Source organism: Rhinatrema bivittatum, chromosome 5 (genome assembly GCF_901001135.1).
Source record: "Rhinatrema bivittatum chromosome 5, aRhiBiv1.1, whole genome shotgun sequence".
Taxonomy (NCBI): Eukaryota; Metazoa; Chordata; class Amphibia; order Gymnophiona; family Rhinatrematidae; genus Rhinatrema; species Rhinatrema bivittatum.
This window is the reverse complement of record NC_042619.1, coordinates 348,679,147-348,706,650: the sequence shown is the minus strand read 5'-3', so window position 1 is coordinate 348,706,650 and position 27,504 is coordinate 348,679,147. Positions and strand designations below refer to the sequence as shown.

Below are 27,504 nucleotides of genomic sequence, written 5' to 3'. Positions count from 1 at the left end.
GAAAACAACTTAGATGTGGTTCTTGTCTTTTTTTTTTTTTTTTTAAAGAAATAAATCATTTCACGGTATTTACGTGTGTTTGTGTGTATCCTGCAGATGGGCTGACATCGTCTTGGACCTCAGCACTCAGAATCCAGAATTCCTCGACATTAGGCATCTTGAGAGGGGACTCCAGTATCGGAAAACAAAGAAGGTGAGCACAGCTGTACTTGCCCCGTTCTGCCTCCTATCGAGCAGCCGCTGCTGGAGCTCGCCGCTATCCAGTGCGACACGAGAGCACCGCCCAACTGGGAGAACCGATGGAGCCCACATTAACTATTGCTTTTAAAAAGAAAGTCGGCATTCAGAAAACAATAGGAAGACTCAGCAATGTACAAATCCAGGTAATTTCTACATTGCTGAGTATTTGATTAATCAATTTTACTTAAGGAATAGCCACTGCTATTAATTGCATCAGTAGCATGGGATCTTCTTGGTGTTTGGGTAATTGCCAGGTTCTTGTGGCCTGGTTTTGGCCTCTGTTGGAAACAGGATGCTGGGCTTGATGGACCCTTGGTCTGACCCAGCAGGGCAATTTCTTATGTTCTTACAGATTCAGCTTTAAACCAAAAGTGTTTGTTTTTGTTTTTACTCTTACAGGTAGGAGGAAATCTGCATTGTATCCTAGCTTTTCAAAGACTTAACTGGCAGAGGTTTGGGCCCTGGCATTTTCAGTTGGGCAACCTCAGACCTGGTGCACAAGTTCGGGGCATCCCCAAGTCTGACAGTAAAGATGGTGTCTCCAAGCAGCTGGAAGAGCGTCTGGGGAGATCCCTCAGCACCGGCTTCCGGAAGGAACTCTGCTGTAAAAAGTTGCCTGGCGTTCACGAGAGAAGAAACAGTGGATCTCATGAGAGTGAGACGGATTATGATGGAAATGATTAGAAAACTGAAGTTCACCAGAAATTGTAGTTCCCTGTATGTACCCGGATCAGTCCAAACAGTGGGTTGAGCCTCCTGTCCAGCAGGTGGAGACAGACCAAAGCTGAAAGGGTATCCTATATCAGGACAGAGCCTATCCTCTAACCCTTCAGTATTCGTCTGTCTCCAGCGGGTGTTAGCAGCTCACCCTTCGTTCTCTGCTTTAGGCTGGTCAGCTTCTCTTTCTTCTTTCCGTACGGATCAAGCAAGTACTTCTTCTTTTTCTTTAAGTATTAGAGGAACTTTTCTTAGTGATTTTTTTTCCTTTTCTTCTGTGGGAGACTGTTCCGTCTCCCGGCTCTTGCCGGTCTCGGGGGGGGCTTTGCCCCTTGTGCACTGCATAGCCTGATTCCGTGTCCGCTTCCAGGTGTGGGGACCGAGGCTCTCGCGGGGTCTCGTCTCCCCCCCCCCCCCCCCCGGCTGCCGAGAGGGTTTAGAAACCCGACTGCTGCGCTCAGTATTAAAAATCAGCTCAATAAATGGATTCTAAGTTGCAGGTATTCCCCTACCTCCGACTTAATTGCAGCAGTAGACCCATATTTTTTTCTTTTTTGGGTCTCAGGTGGCATTGAACCGGCAGCCAGACAGGCAGGAGTCAGCAGGTTTCCCCCCTGCTTCACTCCTGGCCTCCAGGCTGCCAATCACATTTTTTTCTCAGCAGCTTTTTTTCTCCGGCTCTCTCGTTGCCGCGGCAGGCAGCCTGCCACTTTTTTTGTAGCCCCCCCCCCTTTGAGTTTTTAGCGAAGGGGCTTCTTCTATGCCTCCCTGCCGGGTGGGGAAGGTCCCTCCTCGGCAGGGAAGGCAAATTTAGCCCGGGGATCCCGTCCCCAGAGCTTGGCCAGGCCGTTCCCGGGTCAGGAAGCCCGGGAACGGCAGCCATTTTGAATTTATCAGCTCCGTTTTCAGAGCTCCCTGGGGCTGGGGGGCCGATTTTTTTTTTTTGACTGCTACCCCCTGATTTGAGTCCCCCAGCCCCCCAGGAAGGGTTTTTTGGCACCCTCCCCCTCCCGGGATTGTTTGGGCTCATTTTTGATTTGCTGCTCCCTCCCCCTGCGTAAATCCTTTAGCGTGCAGGCGGGAGGAGGTGGGAGGTGGAAGGTGTGTTCCCCCCCCCCCCCCACCCCGGGACAAAATAGTATTAAAAACAAAAATTTTTTCCCTATGTAACAATAAGATTCAATTCCCCGCTCCATGCCATTGATAGGCCGGCTACGGAGCCCCCGGGGTCGCCTGGGGTGCGGGTGGTTGCGGGTGCTCCCGGAGGTGCCCCCTCCCCCTGACTTCCCGACGGATCCGGTATTACCGGGACCTACCGCCAATCCGGTTGCGTCGGCTACCCTGCCACTCCTGGTACCGCCTTGTTGCCCACGGATTTGGCCCTGGTCCTGGCGGGATTCAGGGATTCGGCAAGCGCCTTCCCCTCCTCCCACGCCCACACATTTGCCCCTGCGGTAATAGCAGGCCCCCCGGACGGGCCGTGCCTTGGACAAGTTTCCTCTCCCGGTGGTGTGGTTCGTTTAAAAAAAAAAAAAAAAAATTCCAGAACCGATAATCCCTCCCTGGACTATTTAGGCGGTCACGTGTCAGGAGGTTTTTTCCTGGCTTTCAAGCGGCCCCAGTACGCCTGCTCGAGGCTCATGTGAAGCGTACTTTGATGTGCTAGCGCTGGGGGTGTGTACCAATATTTGCAGCAGTCTGTTGCTGTGGGCAGGTCTCAGGAGGGGTCCACGTTAACTTTGCCCTGCGCCCAGGACCCCCCCCCCCCCACCGTGGCCAGAGGCTACGCATACGGCCCTTCTCCCCCCCAGGCAAAGGCAATAGCCTCGGCGATGTCCGTCCCTCGGCCCCTCTAGCTGCGCCACTGGTCGGCCAATCTGCCCGCTACGCGAGCATGGTGACTCCTCAGGGGGTTTGGTCCCTTCTTGATCACAGTTTTTGTCGCAGCCTTCTCGTGGGCGCCATTCCTTTGCAAGGATGGCCCACCCGCTCAATCCTCACGCCTGCACACACACTGGAGTTTTCCATGCCTTTTTCCTCGGCTTCCTTCCTAGGCGATAGCTTTCCCTGTTCTTCCGTGCACTGGGGCCAGATCCTACCGGACCTGTGGGTCCCAGACTTCCTCACAGACAGGTACGCCCACGCTTTGCTCGAGATTGTCAGGATCTTTCTGTGTTTCCCGGGCGGTAGGTACCTGCGGCGCTCGGTGGAGCAAACCCCACCCAGCTCTTCTGTCTGGACGCGGAAGCCTGGTTCCAGACGGTGTATTTGCCACGGGCCAGTATCCTATTTTTCTTCTTTGGATCTTAGCCTCCCCAGAGTCATCCGGGCTCTTCCGATCCCGCTTCTCCGCATGGACACCCGGTGAGCGGTCCTCGTCCCATTTTGCCCCGGACCTTTCCTCGTCTCACTCGTTTTTTATGGTGGCATGTTCCATTTTTTCGATTCATTGTGGTTGCCATAGTCTCTTCGTGTTCTCGTCCTCTGCCGGGATGTCTAGGTCCGGGCGCTTCCCTTTGCTCTCACCCAATGCCTGGGTGTTGCTGGCGGCAGTTCTCCGCCGGGAAGGACTCCTTGTCTATTCGGATCTAGACGTCTGGTGCGTCAGGGCCATGGTGGCAGTTCTTTGCGGGCGGTGTATCGCGTGCTAGCTCTCCTTGCGTCTCTCGGGTGGATACTGATTTTCCTCAGAGCAGTCTTTAGCCCTTCCAGCACTTAGAGTACCTGGGAACCCTCTGTCACCCGGGTAGGCAAGGTCTTCTTGCCTCGCGTGGGGGCCCTCACGTTGTTCGACCAGTTTCAGAGTCTGTTCTTGCTGCCTTCTTCCGACTGCTTGCAGTTCTCGGGCTCTTTGGCTCCTACCATTGACCTAGTCCCTTGAGCTCTTGCGCATAGACGTCCATTCCAGACAACTTGCTGTCTCGTTCGCTGGCGGCACGGTTTCACACAGTTCTTCCGTTTTTGGGCTTGGCCGTCGCCGACTTCCAAGGGTGGCTTCCCCTCCCTCATTTGCTTCCGGGAATGCCTCCCAGTCCCTCAGTGGACAATTGTAACCATGGACGCCAGTCCCTCGGGCTGGGGTGTGGCCTGCCTCTCCCAGCATGCCCAGGGGGTCTGGCCAGCGGCTCTGTCTCACTGTCATATCAAGCAGTTGGAGGCTCGGACGTGATCCTAGTCCTGGAGTTTCTTTCCCTTCTCCGCGGCAAGGTGCTACGGGCCTTGCCCGGCAATTCCACCTTCGTGGCTTGCATCACTCGCCCAGGTGGCGCTGGACATCAGCCTTCCCTTCACCCGGGTAGAGTGATGTCTACAGTGCCCGGCGTCCTCCCGCTCTGCAGGCTAGGGGAATGTCCAGGCTGAATTTTCAGTCGTCAGTCGCTCGATCCCAGGGAGTGGGAACTCGCTGACACAACCATGGCTCTCTCTCATAGACAGGTGGTCTCCTCCCACCTGGGCTTTATGGCGACTATTCGCGATACCATGGCCTATTGGTCCTTCCGCTGGTGGCTCCATGGCTCAGCGAGCGTAGATGCTCTGGCTTTCCCCTGGCCAGTGGACGTTCTTTTCTCCTCCCCCCCCCCCCCCCCCCCCCCCCCCCCCGTGGTCTCTGGTCGGGAAAGCCTCAGAACTATAGAACTTCCTCCAGGGTTCTGCTAGCACTCGAGTGGCCGCGCAGGTGCTGGTTCGCGGTTCTCTTAACCTAGTGCTGGCCTGACCTCTGCAGCTCAGGTACCGGTAATCTTCGACCAGGCCGATCGTGCTTGTCTAGCACCCTGATTTTGGATGCGGCAACTTCTCCGGCTCGAAGGTTATTAGGAGTAGGTCTTCTCCGCCTTGCTGCGGGCCCGGTATGGACGACTTCCCTGGCGTACCTGACTGTTTGAGTCTGTGCGGCGTTGTTTGTCTCGGCGTCCTCTGCTCCGATTTTGTTGGTCTTTTCTTCCCCAAGTCAGTCTTTCCTAAGGTTCTTCCCTTTCGGGTCCAGCACGTACAGGTCTACCCTCTCGGCTCTCTCCTGGGTCGGTTGGACGGTCATCTCTGAGCGGTCACCCGTCTGCGATTTGGTGTTTCAGGGGTGTCAGGCATCTACGTCCACCTTCTCGCCCACTTGCCTGTCGTAGAGTTTTAATCTGGTTTTTTCGGGCCCTCTTTGCGGCTCTGCCCGAGCCCCCCCCTCCCCCCTCCCCCCTCCGTTCCCTTGCAGGCTCTTACGCTGCAGACGGTCTTTCTGGCCTCTAGCTTCTAGGCTCGTCTGAGTTCGGAGATCCAAGCACTGTTCTGTCGGGATCCATTCTGCGTCATCCCAACTCCGGGGTATCCCTTGTACGGGCTTTTCCTTCTTGGTGACTGTTCTTCTACTTCCCTGTCCACCAGTCGGCTGAACTCCCCGCATTCCCCTGCGACTGGTGGCTGTCTCAGTTACCTTGAGCCCATACGTGCTGCACTTCGTGCCTCCTGGTTACCAATGGCTTTCGTGTATCGGTCCATCCTTTGTCCCCTTGAGTGGGTCCACTTTGAGTATGCTGGCTTCGGTATCCACTTTAGCGCGCTGGTTGACGGAAGCGTTCTCCTCTGTTTATCTTTGGCATGGTCTGGCGGTTCCCGAGGGTCTGACAACTCATTCACTGCGTTCTCGAGCTACTTCCTGGGCGAACAGTCACAGGATCTGTCCGTGGGGGATTTGCAGTGCCGACGCTTGGTCGTCCTTCCTTATTTTTGATCGCTATCGCCCGGATGTGCAAGCTCCACTTTGGTTCTTTTGGGCTACAATTGCTTCGAGCGGGACTGTTTTGGTCCCACCCTGGTTTAGGGAAGCTTTGGTCCATCCCACTGTCTGGACCGATCCGGGTACGTACAGGGAAAGGAAAATTAGTTACCTACCTGTTAATTTTTGTTCCTGTAGTACCACGGATCAGTCCAGACTCCCTTCCCTGTATGTTGTCTTTTTCTGTCCTCTCGAAGCTTGTTTCTCTTACAGATTCCTCTATTTCCACATATCTTTTTTGGGCATAAATACTGAGCAAATACACCGGAAGCCTTGGTTGCACATGCGCCAAGTAGATGCAAGAGCGGTTATCATACCATATACCTTACATTGTTCTACTTCTGCTCCTTTGACCTTTCTGGTTACTTGCTTGATCCTACTTTGGTTTGGTTGTTTTCTGCTTTGACATGCGTTATACTGAAGGGTTAGAGGATAGGCTCTGTCCTGATATAGGGCATCCTTTCAGTTTTTGTCTGTCTCCACCTGCTGGAAAGGAGGCTCAACCCACTGTCTGGACTGATCCGTGGTACTACAGGAATGAAAATTAACAGGTAAGAACTAATTTTCCTTTCATGTACAAAAACCCCTGATCCAAACCTAGGGGCAGGTTGTGCTATGCTTTTCCAGTGTTACTTCCACCTGTACCCCCTTTTTACATCTTCACATAGATGCCCAGGGCAGTTGACCTGCGGAATTATCATATAAGCACAGATCGTTATACTTTTCAATTAAAGGAGCAAATTATGATTTAGCATAAAAGAAAAGAGCTGCATCAAACATTTTACCATAACTGTGATTTTAATTTTCACCCAAAACATTTAAAAAAAAAAATAGAATGAGCTGTGAATGCCGCCGAGTCCTTGGAAAGAATGATACCCTGCCCTGCCGCAGCCTCCTTAGGAAGGATCTCAGTGCACCTCTCTGTGGCAGACAGACTGACAAGTTGGTGCAGACTGCTGCTCGGGCGTGAGACCTCCTCATTCTTCCTGTGGCGTGAGTGTCATCTGGTTAATTTGCCATGACCCGTGGAGAAACGTGGTAATGACAGACAAAACTCACTTTTAATCCATGATTTTACAGGTATGATTTGGTTCGCTTGCAGTCCCTGGGTTAGTCCTCTAAATGTTTTAGCTCTGTACCTTGTCGTTTCTAGAATGACATTATTCAATTAAGCATTGTTTATTTTGTTAGCTAGAGAAACATGGCAAAAAGTGTGTTTTATTTTGTTTCCATGAGGATGCTGCTGGTCTTGGTACCTTTAAATAAAATCTAAGCTGTTCAGCAACCTTGTTTTTATCAAATAAAGGTGTTTTTATAAAATTGTGTGGTGACGAGCGTCTCTAAAGTGTTTTTCTATCGCTGACGACAATTTGTCAGGAGTTGGCTCTTAAAAATCAAACTCTAGAACTCAGTCTGTCTTTTCTGTTGCTGTTTGCTCCTAAGGGTTTGGAACTGCGAACAGATTTAATAAGGATTTTCTACCATTCTGCGTTTTGGGGGGAAAAATGCTTAGTAAATGAGACCCTAGCTTTTTGTATAAAAGAAATGAGCTGCATTTAACACATTTTACATAATTGTGATTTTAACTTTCACCAAAAATTTTTTTGAAAGAATTGTAATCTGTGAATGCCACTGAGTCCTTGGAAAGAATGATATCCTCCTATCATACTTTTATAAAGCCCTGCAGCAGCCTCCTACCTTCCTGAAGGGCAGCTAGAATAGAAAAATAAATGTTTAAATAAGAGATGCTTAATTCAGAAGTCAAAGTACGCATTGTCCTGTTTGTGGTTATCAGTGCCATCTATCCACTACCTATTCTGCAGTGGTCTGCACATAGAAGAGATGCAAATATTGCCTGTACCTGGCTGAGAAACAGCTAATTGTTTTATAAAATCTTAAAACATTTGGCATTAAAGCTGAACAGCTATTAATTTGGCATCTAGCAAAATCCTATCTTGTTTTTAGCAACTGTGATTCTAGGTGAACATAAGAACATGCCCTACTGGGTCAGGTCAAGGCTCCATAAGTCCAGCATCCTGTTTCCAGCAGTGGCCAATCCAAGTCCCCAAACATTAAATAGATCCCATGTTAACGCTGGCAACAAGCAGTGGCTATTCCCTATTGATTGATAGCAGTTTATGGACTCCTCCAGGAAATTATCCAAACCTTTTTTTAAATCCAGTTATTCTAAACTGCCTTAACCACATCCTCTGCAACGAATTCCAGAGCTTAATTGTGTGTTGAGTGAGAGAATTTTCTCCGATTCATTTTAAATGTGCTCCTTGCTAACTTCAGGGAGTGCCCCCTACTCCTTGCATTATCCAAAAAGTAAATGTTTCCCATTTCACATTTACCTGTTCAAATCCATTAATGATTTTGTAGACTTATCATACCCCCCCCCCCCCCCCCCCCCCCCGGTGGACCAGCAGAGGGCCCACAAGCGATCTGCCGCTCCTGGGGCCTCGGCTGCCACTAACCAAAATGGCGCCGGTGGCCTTCAGCCCCTACCATGTGACCGGGGCCAATCAATGGCACCGGTAGCCTCTGTCACATGGTAGGGGCTGAAGGCCACTGGCACCATTTAGATTAGTGGCAGCTGAAGACCAGGGAGCAGCAGATCGCTCCCTGCTGGACCAGGTGTTTTGTGAGGTTTTTTTGGGGGGATGGAGTCAGGGCTGTGACCAGGGGCAGCACAGGCAGTAGGTGCCTAGGACGCCCAATCCCCTTGCACCGGCCCTGGATAGGAGAATTGAGGCCCTCATTAAGCAAGCATTTGAAGCAGTGGCAATGACCTTGCACAGAGCTCCCTGTTGTTCCCTGCTTAGCAGGGTATTTCCAATATCAGCAAAAAAAAAAAAAAAAAACCCTTCAATCAAATTAACCATCTTTAATATGTGCTTTGGGAAAGGGAATTATTTGGTATAACATTAAAGCTCCTTTTGAAAGTGGTACCACACTAAAGATTCAGAAAAGGTAGAAAGCTGGAAAAAAAAACCCCCACAGACTGGCAACTAACATAGTAACCAAAGGATGATTTTTAATGGAGGTGAAAAACGACAAAGACAATGACTTCACATTTATACTTCCTTATGAAGACCGATCCAACCATACAGGATTGCTTTGCTCAGGGGTCTTTGTAAATGCTATTAATACACTCTTCTCAACCAAACAATTTTGTGCTCAGAAGCTTTTTTGATCTTCTCAAAATGAAACAAGTTTGAGTGTGAATACAATCCTGCAAGCTTTCCTCGCTCTGGCCACCATTTTCTCTTATCCTTTTTGAAGAATGCAGGGTGCCTCGGTAGGTGACCTTCCCACAACGCAGCCCGAATCCAGAGGCTTAGGTAACTGCTAGATTCTGCTTCAATGTCTGTTGTAAATCTGCAATATCTGAAGGAGTAGTTCGACAGCAACCACCTACAACGATGTTCATAACGAGGCAAGCATTTGAAAAAGTACACACAATTTTAACTTCAGATAAACAAATTATAAGGAGGATCTCCATTTTAATATAGACTTTCTGTATATGAGAGTATGCAATTTAAATAAACCCACCGATTGTTTAAATGGAAATATCTGTTGTCAGGGAAGAACCAAATAGCTATCATGCCATGAATGATACAATCTCTTTTAGGAGTCTCTTCCATTGTTAATAACTAATTTATACAAATAGAAATGACGGCAGAAGAAGACCAAATGGCCCATCTAGTCTGCCCAGCAAGCTTCACACTTTATCCATTTTTTCCCCTTTTATTCTCTCCCACCTGTTACTATTGGCTTCCAGTACCCTCCAGCCCTAATTCCTCTCCACCAATGTAGAGAGCAGTGCCGTATCTGCATCCAAGTGACATCCAGCTCAATTAGGGGTAGCAACTGCTGTAACAAGCAGGCCACACCCTTACCCCATACTCTTACCCACCCCTGTTTTTATTTTGTTTGTTTTTTGGTTTGTCTTTTTTTTTTTTTTTTTTTGAGATAGCAGCCCTCCATCCTTCCGCTCCGTGAAGGTGGAACACCAACTACTGGCCACTGGCATCCCGCTCCGTGAATGCCTCTGTGGCTACTGCCGCTCCGTGCAGTGTTTTGCTGCCTCCTCTTTATTCACGCCCTCTAGACTTGATGGATCCACAGTGTTTATCCCACGCCCCTTTGAAGTCGTTCACAGTTTTAGACTTCACCACTTCCTCCGGAAGGGCATTCCAGGCATCTACCACTCTTTCCGTGAAGAAATACTTCCTGACATTGGTTCTTAGTCTTCCTCCCCGGAGCCTCAGCTCGTGACCTCTGGTTCTGCTGATTTTTTTCTGACGGAAAAGGTTTGTCGTTGTCTTTGGATCATTAAAGTTTTTCAAGTATCTGAAAGTCTGAATCATATCACCCCTGCTCCTCCTTTCCTCCAGGGAGTACATATTTAGATTGTTCAATCTCTCCTCGTACGTCATCCGATGAAGACCCTCCACCTTCCTGGTCGTCCTTCTCTGTACCGCTTCCATCTTGTCCTTGTCTCTTTGTAGATACGGTCTCCAGAACTGAACACAGTACTCCAGGTGAGGCCTCACCAAGGACCTGTACAAGGGGATAATCACTTCCCTTTTCTTACTCGATATTCCTCTCTCTATGCAGCCCAGCATTCTTCTGGCTTTTGCTATCGCCTTGTCGCATTGTTTCGCAGACTTCATATCATTAGACACTATCAGCCCAAGGTCTCTCTCCTGCTCTGTGCACATCAGCCCTTCTCCCCCCATCGAATACAGTTCGTTCGGATTTCCACTCCCCATATGCATGACTCTGCACTTCTTGGCATTGAATCTCAGCTGCCATATCTTCAACTACTCTTCCAGCTTCCTTAAATCCCGTCTCATTCTCTCCACTCCTTCCGGCGTGTCCACTCTGTTGCAGATCTTAGTGTCATCCGCAAAAAGACAAACCTTACCTTCTATCCCGTCCGCAATGTCGCTCACAAATATATTGAACAGGACCGGTCCCAACACCGATCCTTGTGGTACACCACTTAAAACCTCCCTCTCTTCAGAGAGAGCTCCATTTACCATCACACATTGTCTTCTGTCCGTCAACCAGTTATCTCCTAATATATTGGAGCCCTCCATAGACAGAATACATAGTATTATTGAAAAAAGAGAGAGGCACCAATAAAATCCAAATACATGCAGTGCTTATGCCAAAGCTTCCCAAACTGTGGGTCAGAACCCTGAATGGGGTCACAAAACCTTCAGCTGGGGTGTTAGTAGCAGAAGTCGCCATGAGGCCTGTGAATCAGCACACACGCATAGGCCCTGCAGTGGTACTACCCTTGCATAAGTTTCTGTGATCAGGAAGCCTTGCACAAGAGGCGTCTAGACTCTGGCTATTCTTCAGGCAAACAAAAATGATACATTTACACAAAGATAAACCGAGAAAAGGCTGCTTACCTCTGCAGTAATGAAATTAACTATCACTTTTCTCACACACAGTTTTCATGTAGTTCCTGCTTCCTATGCCTTTCTGGAGCCTCTATCTTCCCCTTCTGAGCCTGGCTTGTTATCCCCTGGGACCAGGATTCCCTTCTGGTGTATATTTTAAGGTGGGCCTTGGATATTCTGAGCCTGCCTCCTGTACCCTCCTTCACAAATAACTAAAGAAACAGCCAAAAGATCCACACCAATGATGTGGAGTGACCAAGGAGCAGCGGAATATAAAATACATTAAAAAAAAAACAACCCCCAAAACAATCTGTCAGAAAGTCGATCAGACAGAAAGCAGCGCTGACTGAAGAGCACATGTTGAAGAACAAGTGCTTGGCAGAATCCGGGATCCCTGCAGAAATGGTTGACACGGTAAAGGAAGTTATGAGCACAACTGGCACCAAAATTCGTAACAGTTTGGATGCTGAGCAGGATTCCGCTGTAGATAAAATTGCGCAGTTTGTATCAACAGTAGGTGAGACGTCAGCGTGCTTGGATAATCTTCAAGAGAGAATCAAGGAGATGGAAACGTCTATGGCCCGAACAATGCAAAAAATAGACTTGAGAAATCAAATTAAATGCTGCTGGAAAAGGTAGATGATCTTGAGAACTGAAATATCCGCAATAGTCTCAGAATTATTGGAATACCAGAACGTATAGAGGGAAGTGACTCCACCTTTTATTGCAAAATGGCTGCTGAAGTTCATGACATTACAGACTCCCACTGGAAGGAATAAAGTGGACATAGCACACAGGGCGATAATTTTACAGTTGCACAACTTCAAGGATTAAGTAAAAGTCACGTGAGCCACAAGGAAGAAACAGGAACAGGTTTTTTTTTTATGACAAATGTATTTATATTTTTCAGGATTTCTTGATAGACTTACCAAAAAAAAAAAAGCTTTATGAATGTTGAAAAGTGTCTGAGACAGTGTGGCAAGCAGTATGCGCTCATCAATACGGCCAAACAGAGTGGCACCTGCCAGGAACGTTACTCTCTTTGAGACTGCAAAAGCAAGGTTTGGAGGGTCAGAATGGGGAGTTTTAAAAACAGGTTTGGAAGCTAAACTTTGCTATGGATTTTATGACTTGGGGTGAAGCTGATTGCGGAAGAGAAGGGCGTTTGGGTAGGGTTGTGACTGACATTTGTTGGACGTACTGTATGTGGGGTTTTTGCTGTTGGAGGACACAGGTTGGAGAGTAGAGGGAGATGCTTTCGCTTGCACCAAGGATGCTTATTGTCCTTTGGTCTATGGCATTGCTTCCCGCTAAGACTAGACGTATGTAGGATGAGGGTGCCTATGGAAGTGTAATGATGGTATTTCAGATAGATCATTGAGAGGCCATGTGGAAGTGGAGCAGAGAGCTGAAGCCACTGGAACAACCGTGTAGAAAGGAATGTGAGTGTGTACTGCCTGGACATTTGCAGAAAAGGAGCTCATGATCAGGAGAACCAGGGGTTAAAACAAAACTAGGGATCACAAAATGAAACACCGGGGGGACGACTTGGCTCCAATGTCTGGAATGCGCTTCCGAAGGAGGTAGTGAGATTGAAAATGGTAAGAGGGCATGGGATAAACACTATGGATCCCTAAACGTTACAGGTTGGAAATTAATAAAAAGGTGCATGGGGTAACCTGCATGGAACAGCAGTTACTACCCTTAAATCAGAAGGCATGGGATTACTATCATTAACTGATTAGCCATGATGCTTTTGGTACAACTGCAACATCGCTCTCCGTGTCAATGGTGGTAGGAGAGGAGAAGGGGAATTAGAATCAGACAACAGCCAATGCTGGGCCCGGACTTTTATGGTCTATGATACCGATACACAGAAGTCAGGAAAAAGCACAGAACTATTTCTACAGCCAAGACTAAAAGCAAAGCATATCCAAGCAGCATGTCTGTAAATATTACTACCTTTAACATAAGGCTTGGGGGTAACAAACACGGAATGGCAGTTACCATCCTAGAGACATAGGAGTAACCTGTATGGAGAGGCAGTTACTACCTTAGGAAACTTGCTGGGAAGACTGGATGGACCATTTGGTCTTTTTCTGCCATCGTTGCTATGTTATATTTTCATCTCAAACCTGGTGGGTACAACCACGAGGCACATGGATGATAATTCATATCTGGAAATCTGAAGGTATCTGGTGCAAGAGAAAGCACCATAGACATAAGCAACCTCATTTTGGCAGGAATATCAAGGTACAGATATCTAATGGGAGGTTGTTAGAAAGATTTTAGAAGATTTAAATAGAAGTGGGAATGGGCTGAGAATAATCTTGGAAAGGTTTATTCAGAGGAAGTTGGGATATTACACAGAAGAGTAGCAGGAGTTGGGGGGGTGGGGGGACTTATTTTCTGTCTGAGAGAGTTGCCAAGGGAGATTTATCATGTTAGACTGTTCTATTTATCTGGATACACTAAGATAGATAGAGTTGCTTTCCTGTAAAAGGTAGTTCTCCAAAGACAGCAGGATGTTAGTTCTCACACATGGATGACTTCATCAGATGGTGCCCAGACATGGATTTTGACTTGGCCACTGAGCATGCCCTATATCACTCATCCACATGGGGGTCCCTCTCCAGTCACAATATAGAATTATATATAAATGAAAAAACTAGGAGAAACCCAACTCAACGGAGTGATGGGCAGGTTTCATGAGGTTAGCAACTCTGCTTTCTTGGAGGACAAACAGGATGATAGACCTCACACATGGGTGATAACCTAGCTACAGGTTGCTTCACAACATATAAGGGGACTAACAGACTTCCAACCAGGTGCCAACAATGGTGATGTTAGTAACAAGAGGAGGAGACAGTCTCAGGCCCTAGGCAGGAGAGCATTGGGTTCTACATCTCAAAGGACAGATTGGCCAAACCTACTGTTGCCTTCGGCTATTCCTATCCAAGCAATAGTGAGATGTGAATGTGTGGAAAGAACTCTACATTGCAGACTTGCAGATCTTCTCCATGGGACCTGCTTGCAAGTGGGCTGTGCTGCTATGGCTCTTACAGAATAAGCTTTGACATGACCCCAGGATGCAATCCAACCTGGGCATAACAGAAGGAGATGCAAAATTATGGGCAAATTCTTCACAGTGGGTCACTAAAGGAGCACCTTCCTTGCGATGTAGAAGGGCACATCAATGCATCCTAGTTTTTAACATGTGAGAGGTTTTTCCAACATAGAATTATTTGCATGGACATTGCATTAAGTATACTACCGCTGTAGATCTACATGACGTGGTATATTTTAAATGCAGAAAAAAAGGCAGTGGCTTTTTTTTTTTTTTTAAAGCCTGAAGTATTCATTGATACGTGACAGACTGAACATGTCCCTCAGGCATTGTGTGAGCCTGAAAAAAGATTGCTGGACTGGACTTTGGGAAAAATCTGAATGTACCAGATGGTCACATAAATTCGATCCTCTCGTGAATGTAATTCATGGGGGGTCTTTAAAGCCATCGAGAAGTTGTAAAACATGCCAATTACGTACGATCGATTTCCGGATCAAATGAGCTGCTGAAGAGAAAGGTAAAATACATGTGAAGTGTCTTCTTTAAACTTTAAATAATTTCAACGGAAGACTACTTTAATTAAATTATTGCTCACATTGGTAGCCTTCGTTTTTCAATCGATTTGTTTGGTTTCCCCCTTGAGTTAATTTAATCCTAGCCATTTTATAGTTCCAGATAAACTTTCCCTTCCAGTTATGAAGATCAGAACACCTGTGCTGGAATAGAGCATGGAATATGGTGGAAAAGATACAGCAGCTTGGGCATCACATTCATTTTCAGAAGCCTGATTCTACCCACCCATCTCAAAGGCAGCTCTTCCCAGTCTTGCAAATTCTGTTCAATTTTCCCAATCAGCTCAATATAATTTTTTAGAAAAAAGGTTGTGATAATCTCTGGGAACATAGATCCCAAGGTATGTAAGTCCATTTTTCAGCAGCCTAAAGGCCGAAAAACATTCAGGAAATTGATCTGAGGCTGGACGAGAAGACTTTCGACTTGTTGAAGTTTGTTTTGTACTAAAAAAAAAAAAAAAAAAAAAATCAGAAATTATGACTCCAGTTACCTTGGATCAGATTTAAAGTTTAGGCACCCGTACGGACTGGGCGGGAGAAGGTTTGGAGATGATTTGTTCCCACTCCCAAATCATCAGGGCCCTTGCTCAGATCTTGCCCTTTCTTAGACCTTCTCCTCTCCCATCACTTCCAGAAATACTCCTCTTCATCCAAGGTGTGGCAAGAATTGGAGCTAAACTGAGCAGGGTAACTATGTGCCAGTGTACGTGCTCCCTGCTCCAGCTTGGGTTTCCTGTTGCCGTGCCAAAGGCAGAGTGCTGTAGGGTTTGTGAGTGCAAGCACCGGCTCACAGAGCCTGCGCGGAGTTTAGCTCAAGATCTTGCAGCAGTTCATACGAAAGAACAGGAAAGAGGCGGGCAGCACCAAGTGTGTGATGCCTATCAAAATTTGGCACTTACATAGAAACACAGAAATGACGGCAGAAGACGACCAAACGGCCCATCCAGTCTGCCCAGTAAGCTTTGCACTTTTTTTTTCCTCATACTTCTGTTAGTAACCTTTTGGTTCTATTTCCCTTCCACCCCCATCATTAATGTAGAGAGCAGTGTTAGAACTGCATCTAAGTGAAATATCTAGCTTATTTAGTTAGGGGTAGTAACCGCCACAATAAGCAAGCTACACCCATGCTTATTTGTTTACCCAGACTATGTAATTCAGTCCTTGTTGGTTGTTGTCTTTATATACTTAGGAGTTGTTATTGATAATAACTTAGGAGTTATTATTGATAATCACCTCATTTAAACCATTGATAATACCTCTCATTTAAATCATTTAAATAATACCTCATTTAAATAATACCTCTCATTTAAATCATTTAAATCTCATTTAATCACCTCATTTAAACCATTGATAATAACTTAGGAGTTATTATTGATAATCACCTCATTTAAACCATTCATCAAATCCATCATAAAAGACTGCTATTTTAAACTCCAAACAATAAAGAAACTCAGACCCCTACTACACTTCAATGATTTCCGTACAGTCCTCCAAGCTATTATTCTATCGAAGATTGACTATTGTAATGCGCTCTTACTTGGCATTCCTGCAACACACACTAAGCCACTTCAACTCCTACAAAATGCCGCCGCTCGGATATTGTCAAACACAAAGAAAAGAGACCACATCACCCCCACACTTATTGAACTACACTGGCTCCCTATACAGTCACAAATTCTTTATAAAACACTCTCGATCATACATAAGAGTCTAGTAAATTCCAACCTCAACTGGCTTAACCCCCCCCTCTTACCTCCAAGAGACCTACACGCCCAGCTCTCCAAGGAACACTCCGTGCCCAATCTATTAAATCTTTTAAACTCTCCTCCACTATTAACAGAGCCTTTTCTCTTGCCGGCCCCACCATATGGAACTCACTGCCCCATGATATTCGCATAGAGACCTATACCCCCACTTTCAAAAAGAAACTTAAAACCTGGCTCTTTCAGCAAGCCTACTCCATCTCACCCCCTATTACATAAAACCCCCCCTATGAATGTTATACTGATATCTTGGTACGAACGCCTTTATGTCTGCTGATTTTGTACTTTGCACTATCATGTATATAGTTATAGTTATAGTCCATAGCATCTACCCATTGATGCCTGTTATATGTAAGGGCTCCTCCCAAAAATTATTTATATGTTGCCTAGTTCATCATATTATATTATGTTATCTGTTATATGTACGGGCACTGCCCAATGGTTTTTTGTTCACTGTGAACCGATACGATGTGCGAACGGATATCGGTATAAAAGAAATGTTAAATAAATAAATAAATATAGATTCACTTTTCTTCATTCCCCTGCCGTTGAAGCAGAGAGTTATGCTGGATATGCGTGAAGCATCGGTCTTTCTCCCCTGCCACTGAAGCAGAGAGCTATGCTGGATATGTATTGAAAGTGAAGTATCAGGCTTATTTGGTTTGGGGTAGTAACCGCCATAACAAGCAAGCTACTCCCTGCCTTTTTGGGAATGCAAATCCTTTTTTCCACATTTCCTCATTGCCGTTGAAGCTTAGAGCAATGTTGGAGTCGCATTTACCGTGTGTATGTTTATTGAATAAGGATATTCATCTCCAGGTAGTAGCCGTCGTTCCCGCAAGCCACTCCCATGCCTCTTCTTTTCATTCACATCCTCTAGACTTTATGGATCCACAGTGTTTATCCCATGCCCCTTTGAAATCCTTCACAGTTTTGGTATTCAGCACTTCCTTCCGAAGGGCGTTCCAGGCATTCACCACCCTCTCCGTGAAGAAATACTTCCTGACATTGGTTCTGAATCTTCCTCCCTGGAGTTTCAAATTGTGACCCCTGGTTCTGCTGATTTTTTTCCAAAGGAAAAGGTTTGTCGTCATTAAAACCTTTCAAGTATCTGAAAGTCTGTATCATATCACCTCTGCTCCTCCTTTCCTCCAGGGTGTACATATTTCTTCAATCTCTCCTCATAAGTCATTTGATGAAGACCCTCCACCTTTTTGGTCGCCCTTCTCTGTACCGCCTCCATCTTGTCTCTGTCTCTTCGGAGATACGTTCTCCAGAACTGAGTACAGTACTCCTGGTGAGGCCTCACCAAGGACCTGTACAAGGGGATCACCACCTCCTTTTTCTTGCTGGTTATTCCTCTCTCTATGCAGCCCAGCAATCTTCTGGCTTTAGCTATCGCCTTGTCACATAGCGTCTAATGATCTGAAGTCGGCGAAACAATCACCCCAAGGTCTCTCTCCTGTTCCGTGCACAATGTGGGCACTGGAGGCAGTTGCCCACATTGCCTGTGCCCAAATCCGGGCCTGCCGTTATCCAATGGCGGGCACATTACTTGCTTGCAAACATACAATGCCCTCTCATTGTGAGATTTTCCAGTTTCAAAGAAAACTATAGAAATTGAATTCTTACCAATCCATTTGGCACCCAGGTGAACCCATTCTGGTGCCCAAGCTGCAAGAGGTTTTTCAGTGCTGCTTCCCTTCCAGCTAAAAGTAGGAAGAAAAGGAACAGAAAGTTGCTCATTAGTTTACAGTACAATTGCACTTGTTTTGTTCTGCACACACAGTGTTACCTTATACTGTATGTTTTCCTTGGTTGCACTGCCACGCTGTGTTCTGTGATTGTACTACTTACCTTAGTTTCACTGCAGGATGTGTAATAAAATCCATATTAGCTGCACTCTGATTTTAACTTTCTTAGTGGACATTTCCTATTTTGCATTTCCTTACTCTGAGTGGTTCTCTTTTTCCAATTGGTCCCTTAGACCCAAGGCATCCTGGGATAATTGTTTTCACTTTTTTTTTTCTTCTAAGAAACATAGAAATATAGAAATGTAGAAATGATGGCAGAAGAGAATCGCTGGTCCATCCAGTCTGTCCAGCAAGCTTCCCATGGTAGTATCGGCCGTGCCATGTAGGTTACCCCCATGTATCAGCCAGTTTTGCTTGACGTGCTTTGCTTATGGACTCGACTGTAGAAGCAGTCCTCTGGTTTTTTTTTTAAATATCTTAGCTTCAGTACCCCAAACTATAAAAAAAAAAAAGCCATGGCTCGTGTTTGTCCCTGAATCCAAATTTCTCTTTTCTTTCAGACCCCACCCCCCTCCAAAGCAGAGAGCAATGCTGCAGTTGCATCAAACGCAACAAGGCTTATTGGTTAAGGGTAGTAATCCCATGCTGCTATTAAAAGGTAGTAACTGCTGCACTGTGCTGGTTACCCTCATGCTCATCAAATCCATAGACCGTAAAAGTTGGAGGCCCTCTGACTGCTAAGTCCAATTCCCCTTTTCCCCTGCCATTGAAACAGAGAGCAATGTTGGAGTTGCATCAAAGCATATTGGTTAAGGGTAGTAATCTCCATGCTTTCTGCTAAGGGTAGTAACCGCCGTGCTAGCAACTTTATCTCATTTCTGTCTTCTAGCCTTTAGAGATCCTCAATGATTATCCTATGCCCCTTTGAATTCTTTGACTGTTTTCTTCTTCACCACCTCCTCCGAAGGACATTCCAGGCATCCACCACCCTCTCCATGAAGAAATATTTCTTGATGTTGGTTCTGAGTCGTCCTCCCTGGGAGTTTCATTTCATGACCCCTAGTTCTATTGGTTTTCTTTCCAATGGAGAAGGTTCAAAAGTCCATACATCATTAAAACCTTTTAGGTATCTGAAGGTCTGTATCATATTTCCCCTGCATCTCCTCTCCTCTAGGGTGTACATATTCAAATCCTTCAGCCTCGCCTCATAGGTCTTCCGATACAGACCCCACACCATTTTAGTCACCCATCTCTGGCCCACCTCCATCCTGTCTCTATCCTTTTTGATATAACATACTCAGAGAATATGTTGTCTGTGCAAAAATAGTCTCTATATTTTAGTCATATCAATTATATAACCTATCTAATTCACACATATCATCCATTCACCATTCATACTCCTATAAAAACAATGTAACAAAACACAAATAGATACTATGGCCCAAAAAATTCAAACAATATTTTCAAACAATTTATAACATTATTTCATTATTACTAAATACACATTGATTCGTACGATTTAAATGACGCATAAAGTATTATCTTATACTGACGTTCCGATCACGACTTTCAAGTCTTTTATCTTATCCTTACTTGTAGCCTGGATTGGCCACTGCTGGAAACAGGATGCTGGGCTTGATGGACCCTTGGTCTGACACAGTATGGCATGTTCTTATGTTAAGAGATTTTAGTGATATGTAGTTGGTGAGCCATGTCTGGACTCTCATTGTGACTAATGCCATACACTAACAGGGGAAGTTTTAAACTGTCTCAAAGTTTCTTGGGTCAGCCTTGTGATGTTTTCTAATAGTAGCACCAAACATTTCAGTCCTAAGGCTGTAGCATGGCTAAAGGCTAGCTCCCTAGCTAAGACTAGTGCAACACATGATAATGTCAGCTGCCAGCACTTCACAAGCGCTTTCTCTGTTCAGTTGATGCAGGTTGTAGCTGCTACCCATGGCTTCTCACCTCTGTGGCTCAACCTACTGTAGGACACTAGCACAGAGGAGGTACCATGAGGCCCTCTCATCCACTCTCTCTGTGATAACCCAGCACCTCTGGCTTGTTGAAAAGTAGATTCCAATGTTGGGATAATATTGGGGGGAGGGGATGCCGAATGAACCTCACACAGTGGTTAAGATGTGCAGCAGGTAAGCACTAATGTTGATGTCAGGTGTGGCATCCCAGTGGATCTAGCCTGTCCCTCCGTGTGTCATCAGAAGAACACAGAGACGTTCGCTGAAGAATCATCGAGCACTTTGCCTGTAAGTCGAGATCTTGCCCTAAGTAAATTACTTAAATGCAGAGTGGGTGTTCCAGAATTGATTCCCTGATTGTCAGACAGTAATTTTCTTTTTTTGCAGGACAACACGAGCTTTGTCTGACTCATAGAAGGATAGCATGTGAGAGGAGAGGAGTCATAGTGGGCACTTTAGGTGAAAAGCTGCTGAGTATGTATCCTGTGTCTCCATTACAGGTATAAACTCTTAATAAAAAGGTCTCCACTAGCAGTCTCCTTGTGCTCAATGACAAGGCTGTTCTTAATTTTAGGCTGTAACTCGTACAGCTGGCTCAGGGAAGGAAGCTGGCCATCTTTCCATCCGCCTGTTGGTCTGTCTCCACAAGGTGTCAGCCAAGCATTTTGCAGTTGTCTCGTGCAGGTAGGGATGTCACATTGCAGGCTTTGTGCCTGCAGTGTGTGTGTGCGTGAGTTGATTCTCATTGTGGCTGCATTGTAAACCTGTGGCCTATTCTGCTAAGGAGTTTCAGTGAAAGCTTACAAGGGCTCTTAGAGCTCCCACATCAGCTCCTTGCTAGAAGGCCCCAGGCAAGGTGTGACTTTCCTTTGACTGTGATGTTAAGAACATAAGAACCTGCCATACTGGGTCAGACCAAGGGTCCATCAAGCCCAGCATCCTGTTTCCAACAGAGGCCAATCCAGGCCATAAGAACCTGGCAAGTACCCAAAATGTTGTCCATTTAATTTATTTCATAATGACCCTCTTGCTGCCTGATGTGTGAGACATCTCCAGCTGGACCAAGGCTTATTACAAAGGCACTTTTTTTGTATTTCATGGTTTCTCTCTGTAATATACGAATGCCCACTTGTACAGATGACTTGCTGATGCAGTCCCAAACCACCTGGTCTGTAAATTCTGCATTGTTGGTCCTTTGGCTGGAGTCAATAGAGCACTTTTTGAGATGGCAGTGGTGACATGGTCTGAGGGTGGATTTGTGCAATTTCACTGTAATGGAAACACGTAGAGGAGAAAAATGGTATAGGGCAGTTTTCAATCTGTCTATATTTAAGGCCTGGACACTATCACCTGACGTGAATGGTACAGCAGAAGAGGTATTGCGAAAGGGACAAAGGTTTAGAAACCTACATAAGATTTGGTTAGAATACTTCTTCCTGTAAGTTTGAAGAGGAGCTTTCAGAAGCTTATCTCTGTTTAGCAAGTTTTGAGAAATGCTCATTTTAAAAACTGTATATATCACAACCACTGAGAAGTATCTGTTCAGGGCAGTTTACAAATTACTCAACAAAAACCTGTACAATCTGGATAAAAGTTCAAAACAAACATCTCACAGATTATATAATGCTGTAGTTGCTCTGTGTTCATGCTTACCCGTCACGAGGATCCCAGGCCTCTCCACTGTTGGGATAAACAATCCAGTCAATACCTAGACATCTGCTTTTGTTGGCAGAAGTCAGAAGAGGACTAACAAAACTTGGAGGGCAGCAATTCACTCCCACTGCCACCAGCTGATCTGATTTAGCTGCTACTCTGAGAGCTTCTTCAAATTTTTCTCCATGTGATGTGCACTGTCCATCCTAAAAGATATTTTAAAGCATTTGTGAGGTTTATTTTTTTTTTAATGCTTTATTTATAACAATGCAATATGAACAAGGATTCTTAATAGCAAATCAAAAGGAAGTACTATAGAAGTACAGTTGGTAATGATAACAAATGCCGGGAAGGCATCGCATCATTTTTTTTTTAACCAATCAAAACCTCATAGAATGTGGAATCATTCCACATTTACGCACCATTCATAACCAAACTGGAGCCCTAGACTTACAATTTATTTCCATATAATAGGGTAATGTAGATCCTGTAACTTTTCTTTAATTGGGTTTGATAACACAGTATAAAGGTTTTCCCTATGCTTTTACATAGTCTTTAGCAATTAAACATTGTGAATACTCTACATCCAGTCTCTCCAAACGCATTCAACCTGACATCTGTTGATACCCCAAGCGCAATGGGTGGCAAAATATCCTTAAGCCAAAACTTCAAAACTGGGCCATTAGAATAGCTATCTGGACAAATTTTGTGTAGCCCTTAGAGACATCCAATGATCCTAATAATAGCTTACCCGAAAAGAGAGGATGAATGGCTGTAAAGTTTTGAATAGGTTACAATGGATACAATTTTCAAAAGGAAATGTAAATGTAACTACTCTTGTAGCAATTTTCAAAAGCCATTTACCTGCCTAAAGTGCACTCATGTGGGTAAATCCTACAGACAAGTCAATGGCAGTTTTCAAAACCTCACTTACAAATGTAAAGAACATTTTTACATGTGTAAACCCCATTTTAAGCACGCAAATGCTTTGGAAAATTACCTCCAATATATCTTCCCAAAAAGGTACAAAGAACAAACTTTTGCACCAAAATACATTGTTTTATATGACATTTAAGAGATAAAGCCAAATCAGCAATGCCCAGCATATTTACCTGACAGTATCAATATAACTATGATGCAGCATTGGGAATTGTATCAGATATATGTAATATGCTTATTGGCAAGAATGGAACAGTCTTAGATTCAGCTATCCCTGGGGTACAATATGCACAGCGGTTAGTAATCCATCCATCCCAACCAAAAGGCAATTGGCAAGCAACAATATAAAATCTAATGTCTGGCATCTTCAATCCCCCATAGTTAAGGTCTCACTAATTTCTGATAACTAATTCCAGCCTCCTTAGAGCTCCAAATAAATGTTATAGTCATAGATCACAACCTGCTAATATCTTTAGCTGTTTGCATTCTGTGTAGGCTCTACTATAGGCACTTATGTAGCCAGACCGTATCTACCAAACAGAGAGCGTGATCATTCTGATCAAGCTGAAGCCTGTTCTTACATGCTGCCTATAAAAGAGTATTTAGCTTATGAAGCAGCCCAGCTGAAGGGAAAGGCACTTTCCATTCAGTTTGAGTGTAATTTCAAAAGGGCAGAGCTTCAGATTTATTCAAATTAATCATCAGTCCTGCAAAACTCCCAAATGTCATAAAGAGATACAAAACTGCCCCAAAATAGTACCATGTCTTCTACAAACATACCCCCATATTTTGTTCTCCAGATTCCTCGGTTTAGGTCCATGGACAGATGAAATGACTTTAATTTTGAGAATCAAAAGATTCTATTGTTAATATATTGCATATAACAAGGCAGCAAGTGGGCAATCTTGCCTAATACCGCGTTGTAATGAAAAAAAGACAAGAAATCTGACCAATAACAATCACTCATGTTTGAGGGGAGCTGTACAATATTCGAATCCACTGAAAAGAACCCTGAATCCCATACTGACCCAAAAATCATAACAGATTTCCACTGCACCTTGTCGGAGGCTTTTTTTGCATCTAAACTATTATCCTTTGTTCATCATTTAGTATGATTTATTGACCGCCTTTTTGAAAGTAAACATTCACTCAAGGCAGTGTAGCATGGCATTAAGCACAGGGTGAGGGACCTAGACGTAGCCCATCTTGATGAGAGGTTTAACTGGCTTCAATTAACTTATGCACAGTATTTACTCCATACCAACCCTTACGATTGCATGTAACCTTTTTTCCAAATGGCTGCCGATATTTTAACATCTACATTAATTAGCGAAATAAGCCTGAAAGAATCAGGATACAATGGATTTTCCCTTTTTTGGGAGAAAACAGTAATTAAAAATGGATTGGCTCTCTGAAAGAATTTTTCTGAGTCAAAGATCAAATCATGCAGAATCTTGCAACATTCAGATCCCGATCGATCTATGCCCAATGCTTTCCCTAGTTTCAAGGCTTTAATAGCAAAATCAGCTTCCATTTTTGCTACAGGTGCATTTAATGTTTGTGCCTGTGGCCTGAGGCATACAAAGATTTTCAAAAAACTTCATTCATATCTCCTCAGAACTTGGACAGAGTTTAGCTCTGAATAGTAATCTACTAGAATGTGCATCACTTTGTGTATATTAATGTCTACCTTTTGCTTATATTTTAAAGCCAGTATATCGTGTTTAGCTTTACTATTCCAAAGCGATACAGTTAACTTCTAAAAGCGTGCATGGATCAAAGAGCCTGTATATGTTACAAATGATTCAAACTTTTCCTAAAAGAATCCAACCTATCCTTAACCTCTAACGTACAATGTGTGAAGACTTTGCCAACACCAATTGCTTTTGTAGTTGCAAAATCTCAGCATCCTGAGCTTTGTTTTTCTGGCCTGTATAGGCAATGATTTCTCCCCTCATTACTGCCTTATCCGCATTCCAAAATAGGGCTTGAGATATTTAGAGAACATAAGAAATTGCCATGCTGGGTCAGACCAAGGGTCCATCAAGCCCAGCATCCTGTTTCCAACAGAGGCCAAAAACCAGGCCACAAGAACCTGGCAATTACTCAAACACTAAGAAGATCCCATGCTACTGATGCAATTAATAGCAGTGGCTATTCCCTAAGTAAACTTGATTAATAGCAGGTAATGGACTTCTCCTCCAAGAACTTATCTAAACCTTTTTTGAACCCAGCTACACTAACTGCACTAACCACATACTCTGGCAACAAATTCCAGAGCTTAATTGTGCACGGAGTGAAAAAGAATTTTTTCCAATTAGTCTTAAATGTGCTACTTGCTAACTTCATGGAGTGCCCTCCTAGTCCTATTATCCGAAAGTGTAAGTAACCGATTCACATCTACTCGTTCAAGACCTCTCATGATTTTAAACACCTTTATCATATCCCCCCCTCAGCCGTCTCTTCTCCAAGCTGAACAGCCCTAACCTCTTCAGCCTTTCCTCATAGGGAAGCTGTTCCATCCCCTTTATCATTTTGGTTGCCCTTCTCTGTACCTTCTCCATCGCAACTATATCTTTTTGAGATGCGGTGACCAGGAGTAGCATTATTTAACATGTAATTTTGCGACTTAATTTTAAGCTGTTCACAAAATTCCTTGTCATAATATGAAGAGGGGCTCAGTTGACATGTAAAGGCTTTGGATCCAGGAATGCCCAATCATAAACTCATTGAAATTGAGGCATGGTCAGAGAGTGTTATGAGATTGAAATCTGCTTGCTTAACCTGTGAAAACAGTGGCGTAGAGATAAGAATACAGTATATACAAGAATAGCTAAAATGGAAAATAAAGTACTAACTGCCATCAATAACAGACTGGAGTTTAGTCATCCAATTTTAACAGCAGCTCAAAGGTCAACAGTCATTAACATAGGTCCTATGCAAGTTCATGTCAATCATGGGCTTATCTTGATGCAAAGCTATCGTTTAAGGTGCAACCGAGACTGATGCTGGAAAAAAGAGTCTCATCTACCTGACTAAAAGGTTAATTACCTGGCATGAGTAGGAGAGCCAAGCTTTAATATTCGGAAACTCTCGGAGGAGGTCCACTAAGGCCTCTGCCTCCTTCTGGCTGGGAATAGTCTCCATGGCAATGAGGTCAATGCCTGCAGACTCCAAACACTGTATCTGCTGACGATGCCAGGCTTTAAGCTCCTGCAACAGGAAGAAGCATAGAGTTTGTTTCTGTTATTTTGCTGTGGTTTCAGAGTTTGTACAAAATATTACAGCATTATAGGCCATACTGTAAAATCATCCACAATTTTTCTGTGATACGCTATTAATCCTGCTGGAACCCACAAGATAGAAAGGTCCTTGGAGTCCCTCAGGGATTTATACTGGGACCAGAGTTATTTAACATTCATAAATGATCTTGAAAAGGGAACAAGAGAGATGATTAATTTTGCAGATGCCTCAAAATTATTCTAGGCTGTTATAACAGCAGTGAACTGTAAGGAAATGCAGTAGAACCTTGTGAGACTAGAAGACTGGACATCTGAACAAACAAAATGAAATTTTGTGTGGAAAAGTGCAACATAATGCAGATGGGAAAAAAATAATCCCAGGTACACAATGCTGGGTTCCATATTAGGAGTCAGGAGTCATGGCGGACAATACATTGGACGGGCAGACTGCCTAGGCCAGATCGTCTTTTCTTATTAAATTTCTATTGAAATCCTCCGTTTAGTGTGCAGCAACAGTCCAAACAAAAAAAGATAGAATGATAGGAATGATCTGAAAAGGAATGGAGAATAAAACGGAAAATACCATATTGCTTCTGTATCGATCCATGGTCAGACCACACTAAGTACTGTGTGCAATTATGGTTGTCACATTTAAAAAAAAAAAAAAAAAGACATAACAGGTGCAGAGAAGGGCAACAAAAATGATAGAATGGTTTCCCAATGAAGAGAGGCTACACTGGCTTCATCTTGGAAAAGCGATGGCATGATAGACATTTATAGAATAATGAGTGGGGTGGAGCAGGAAAATAATACCAAAGCAAGGGGACACTCCATGAAACTAACAACCAGCAGATTCAAAACAAATCATAGAAAACACTTTTATACTCAGCACACAGTCAAACTCTGGAATCTTGCTGGAGGACATGGTCAAGGCAACTAGAATAACGGGATTTAAAAGAGGTTCAAGTCAAGTTTACAGAGGAAATCTCCATGCAGATTTCATACATTTCTAATTCATGCTGACCACCTTCTAGTTTGCTATTGTTCTTTCCAAACAAGACTACTACATCCACCTGAAGAACTCTTTTGCATCCAACCCTTGCTGTCTCTTTGCCACACTCAGTTCCCTCAAACTTCCTTCTCCCACTCCCCTTTCACTCTCTGTCGAGACTATGGCTGACTACTTCCATGACGAGATTCACAAAAATCAATCTTGAGTTCTCAACCAGGTCACCTTTACCTTAAAACTCTCTCACTGGACCCTACCTGTTCTGCTAACTAACATCTCTTTTGCCTTCAAACTACTTGAATGTGCTGCTCACTGCTGCTGTCTTGACTTTCTTGCATCTCGAGCCATTCTTATCCATGCCAGTCTTCATTCCTCTACATCCAACTG

At 44.5% G+C, this 27,504-nt stretch overlaps 2 protein-coding genes across 10 annotated transcripts in view; one reads left to right on the top strand and one right to left on the bottom strand.

Annotated features, from left to right (window-relative positions):
- Positions 1-6,610, top strand: part of BIVM (basic, immunoglobulin-like variable motif containing) — a 53,091-nt gene extending 46,481 nt beyond the window's left edge. For all 5 annotated transcript variants that reach the window (XM_029604531.1, XM_029604530.1, XM_029604529.1 and 2 more), the window contains 2 exons: positions 97-193; positions 640-6,610. In XM_029604531.1, coding sequence (XP_029460391.1) covers positions 97-193; positions 640-924 — 382 coding nt within the window. In that variant the 3' untranslated portion in view covers positions 925-6,610. The remainder of the gene's footprint in view (positions 1-96; positions 194-639) is intronic.
- LOC115092987 (homocysteine S-methyltransferase 1-like) overlaps positions 1-27,504 on the bottom strand; it is a 51,490-nt gene that overhangs the window by 12,526 nt on the left and 11,460 nt on the right. The window contains exons 5-8 of one of the 5 annotated variants that reach the window (XM_029604534.1): positions 25,918-26,079; positions 21,928-22,133; positions 18,177-18,253; positions 8,735-9,139 (exon numbers count right to left, since the gene is read on the bottom strand). In XM_029604534.1, the coding sequence (XP_029460394.1) occupies positions 9,063-9,139; positions 18,177-18,253; positions 21,928-22,133; positions 25,918-26,079 (522 nt within the window). In that variant the 3' untranslated portion in view covers positions 8,735-9,062. Of the gene's footprint in view, positions 1-8,734; positions 9,140-13,836; positions 14,715-18,176; positions 18,254-21,306; positions 21,544-21,927; positions 22,134-25,917; positions 26,080-27,504 lie in introns of those variants that run through there. The other 4 variants (XM_029604533.1, XM_029604532.1, XM_029604537.1 and 1 more) reach the window with 4 other exon arrangements.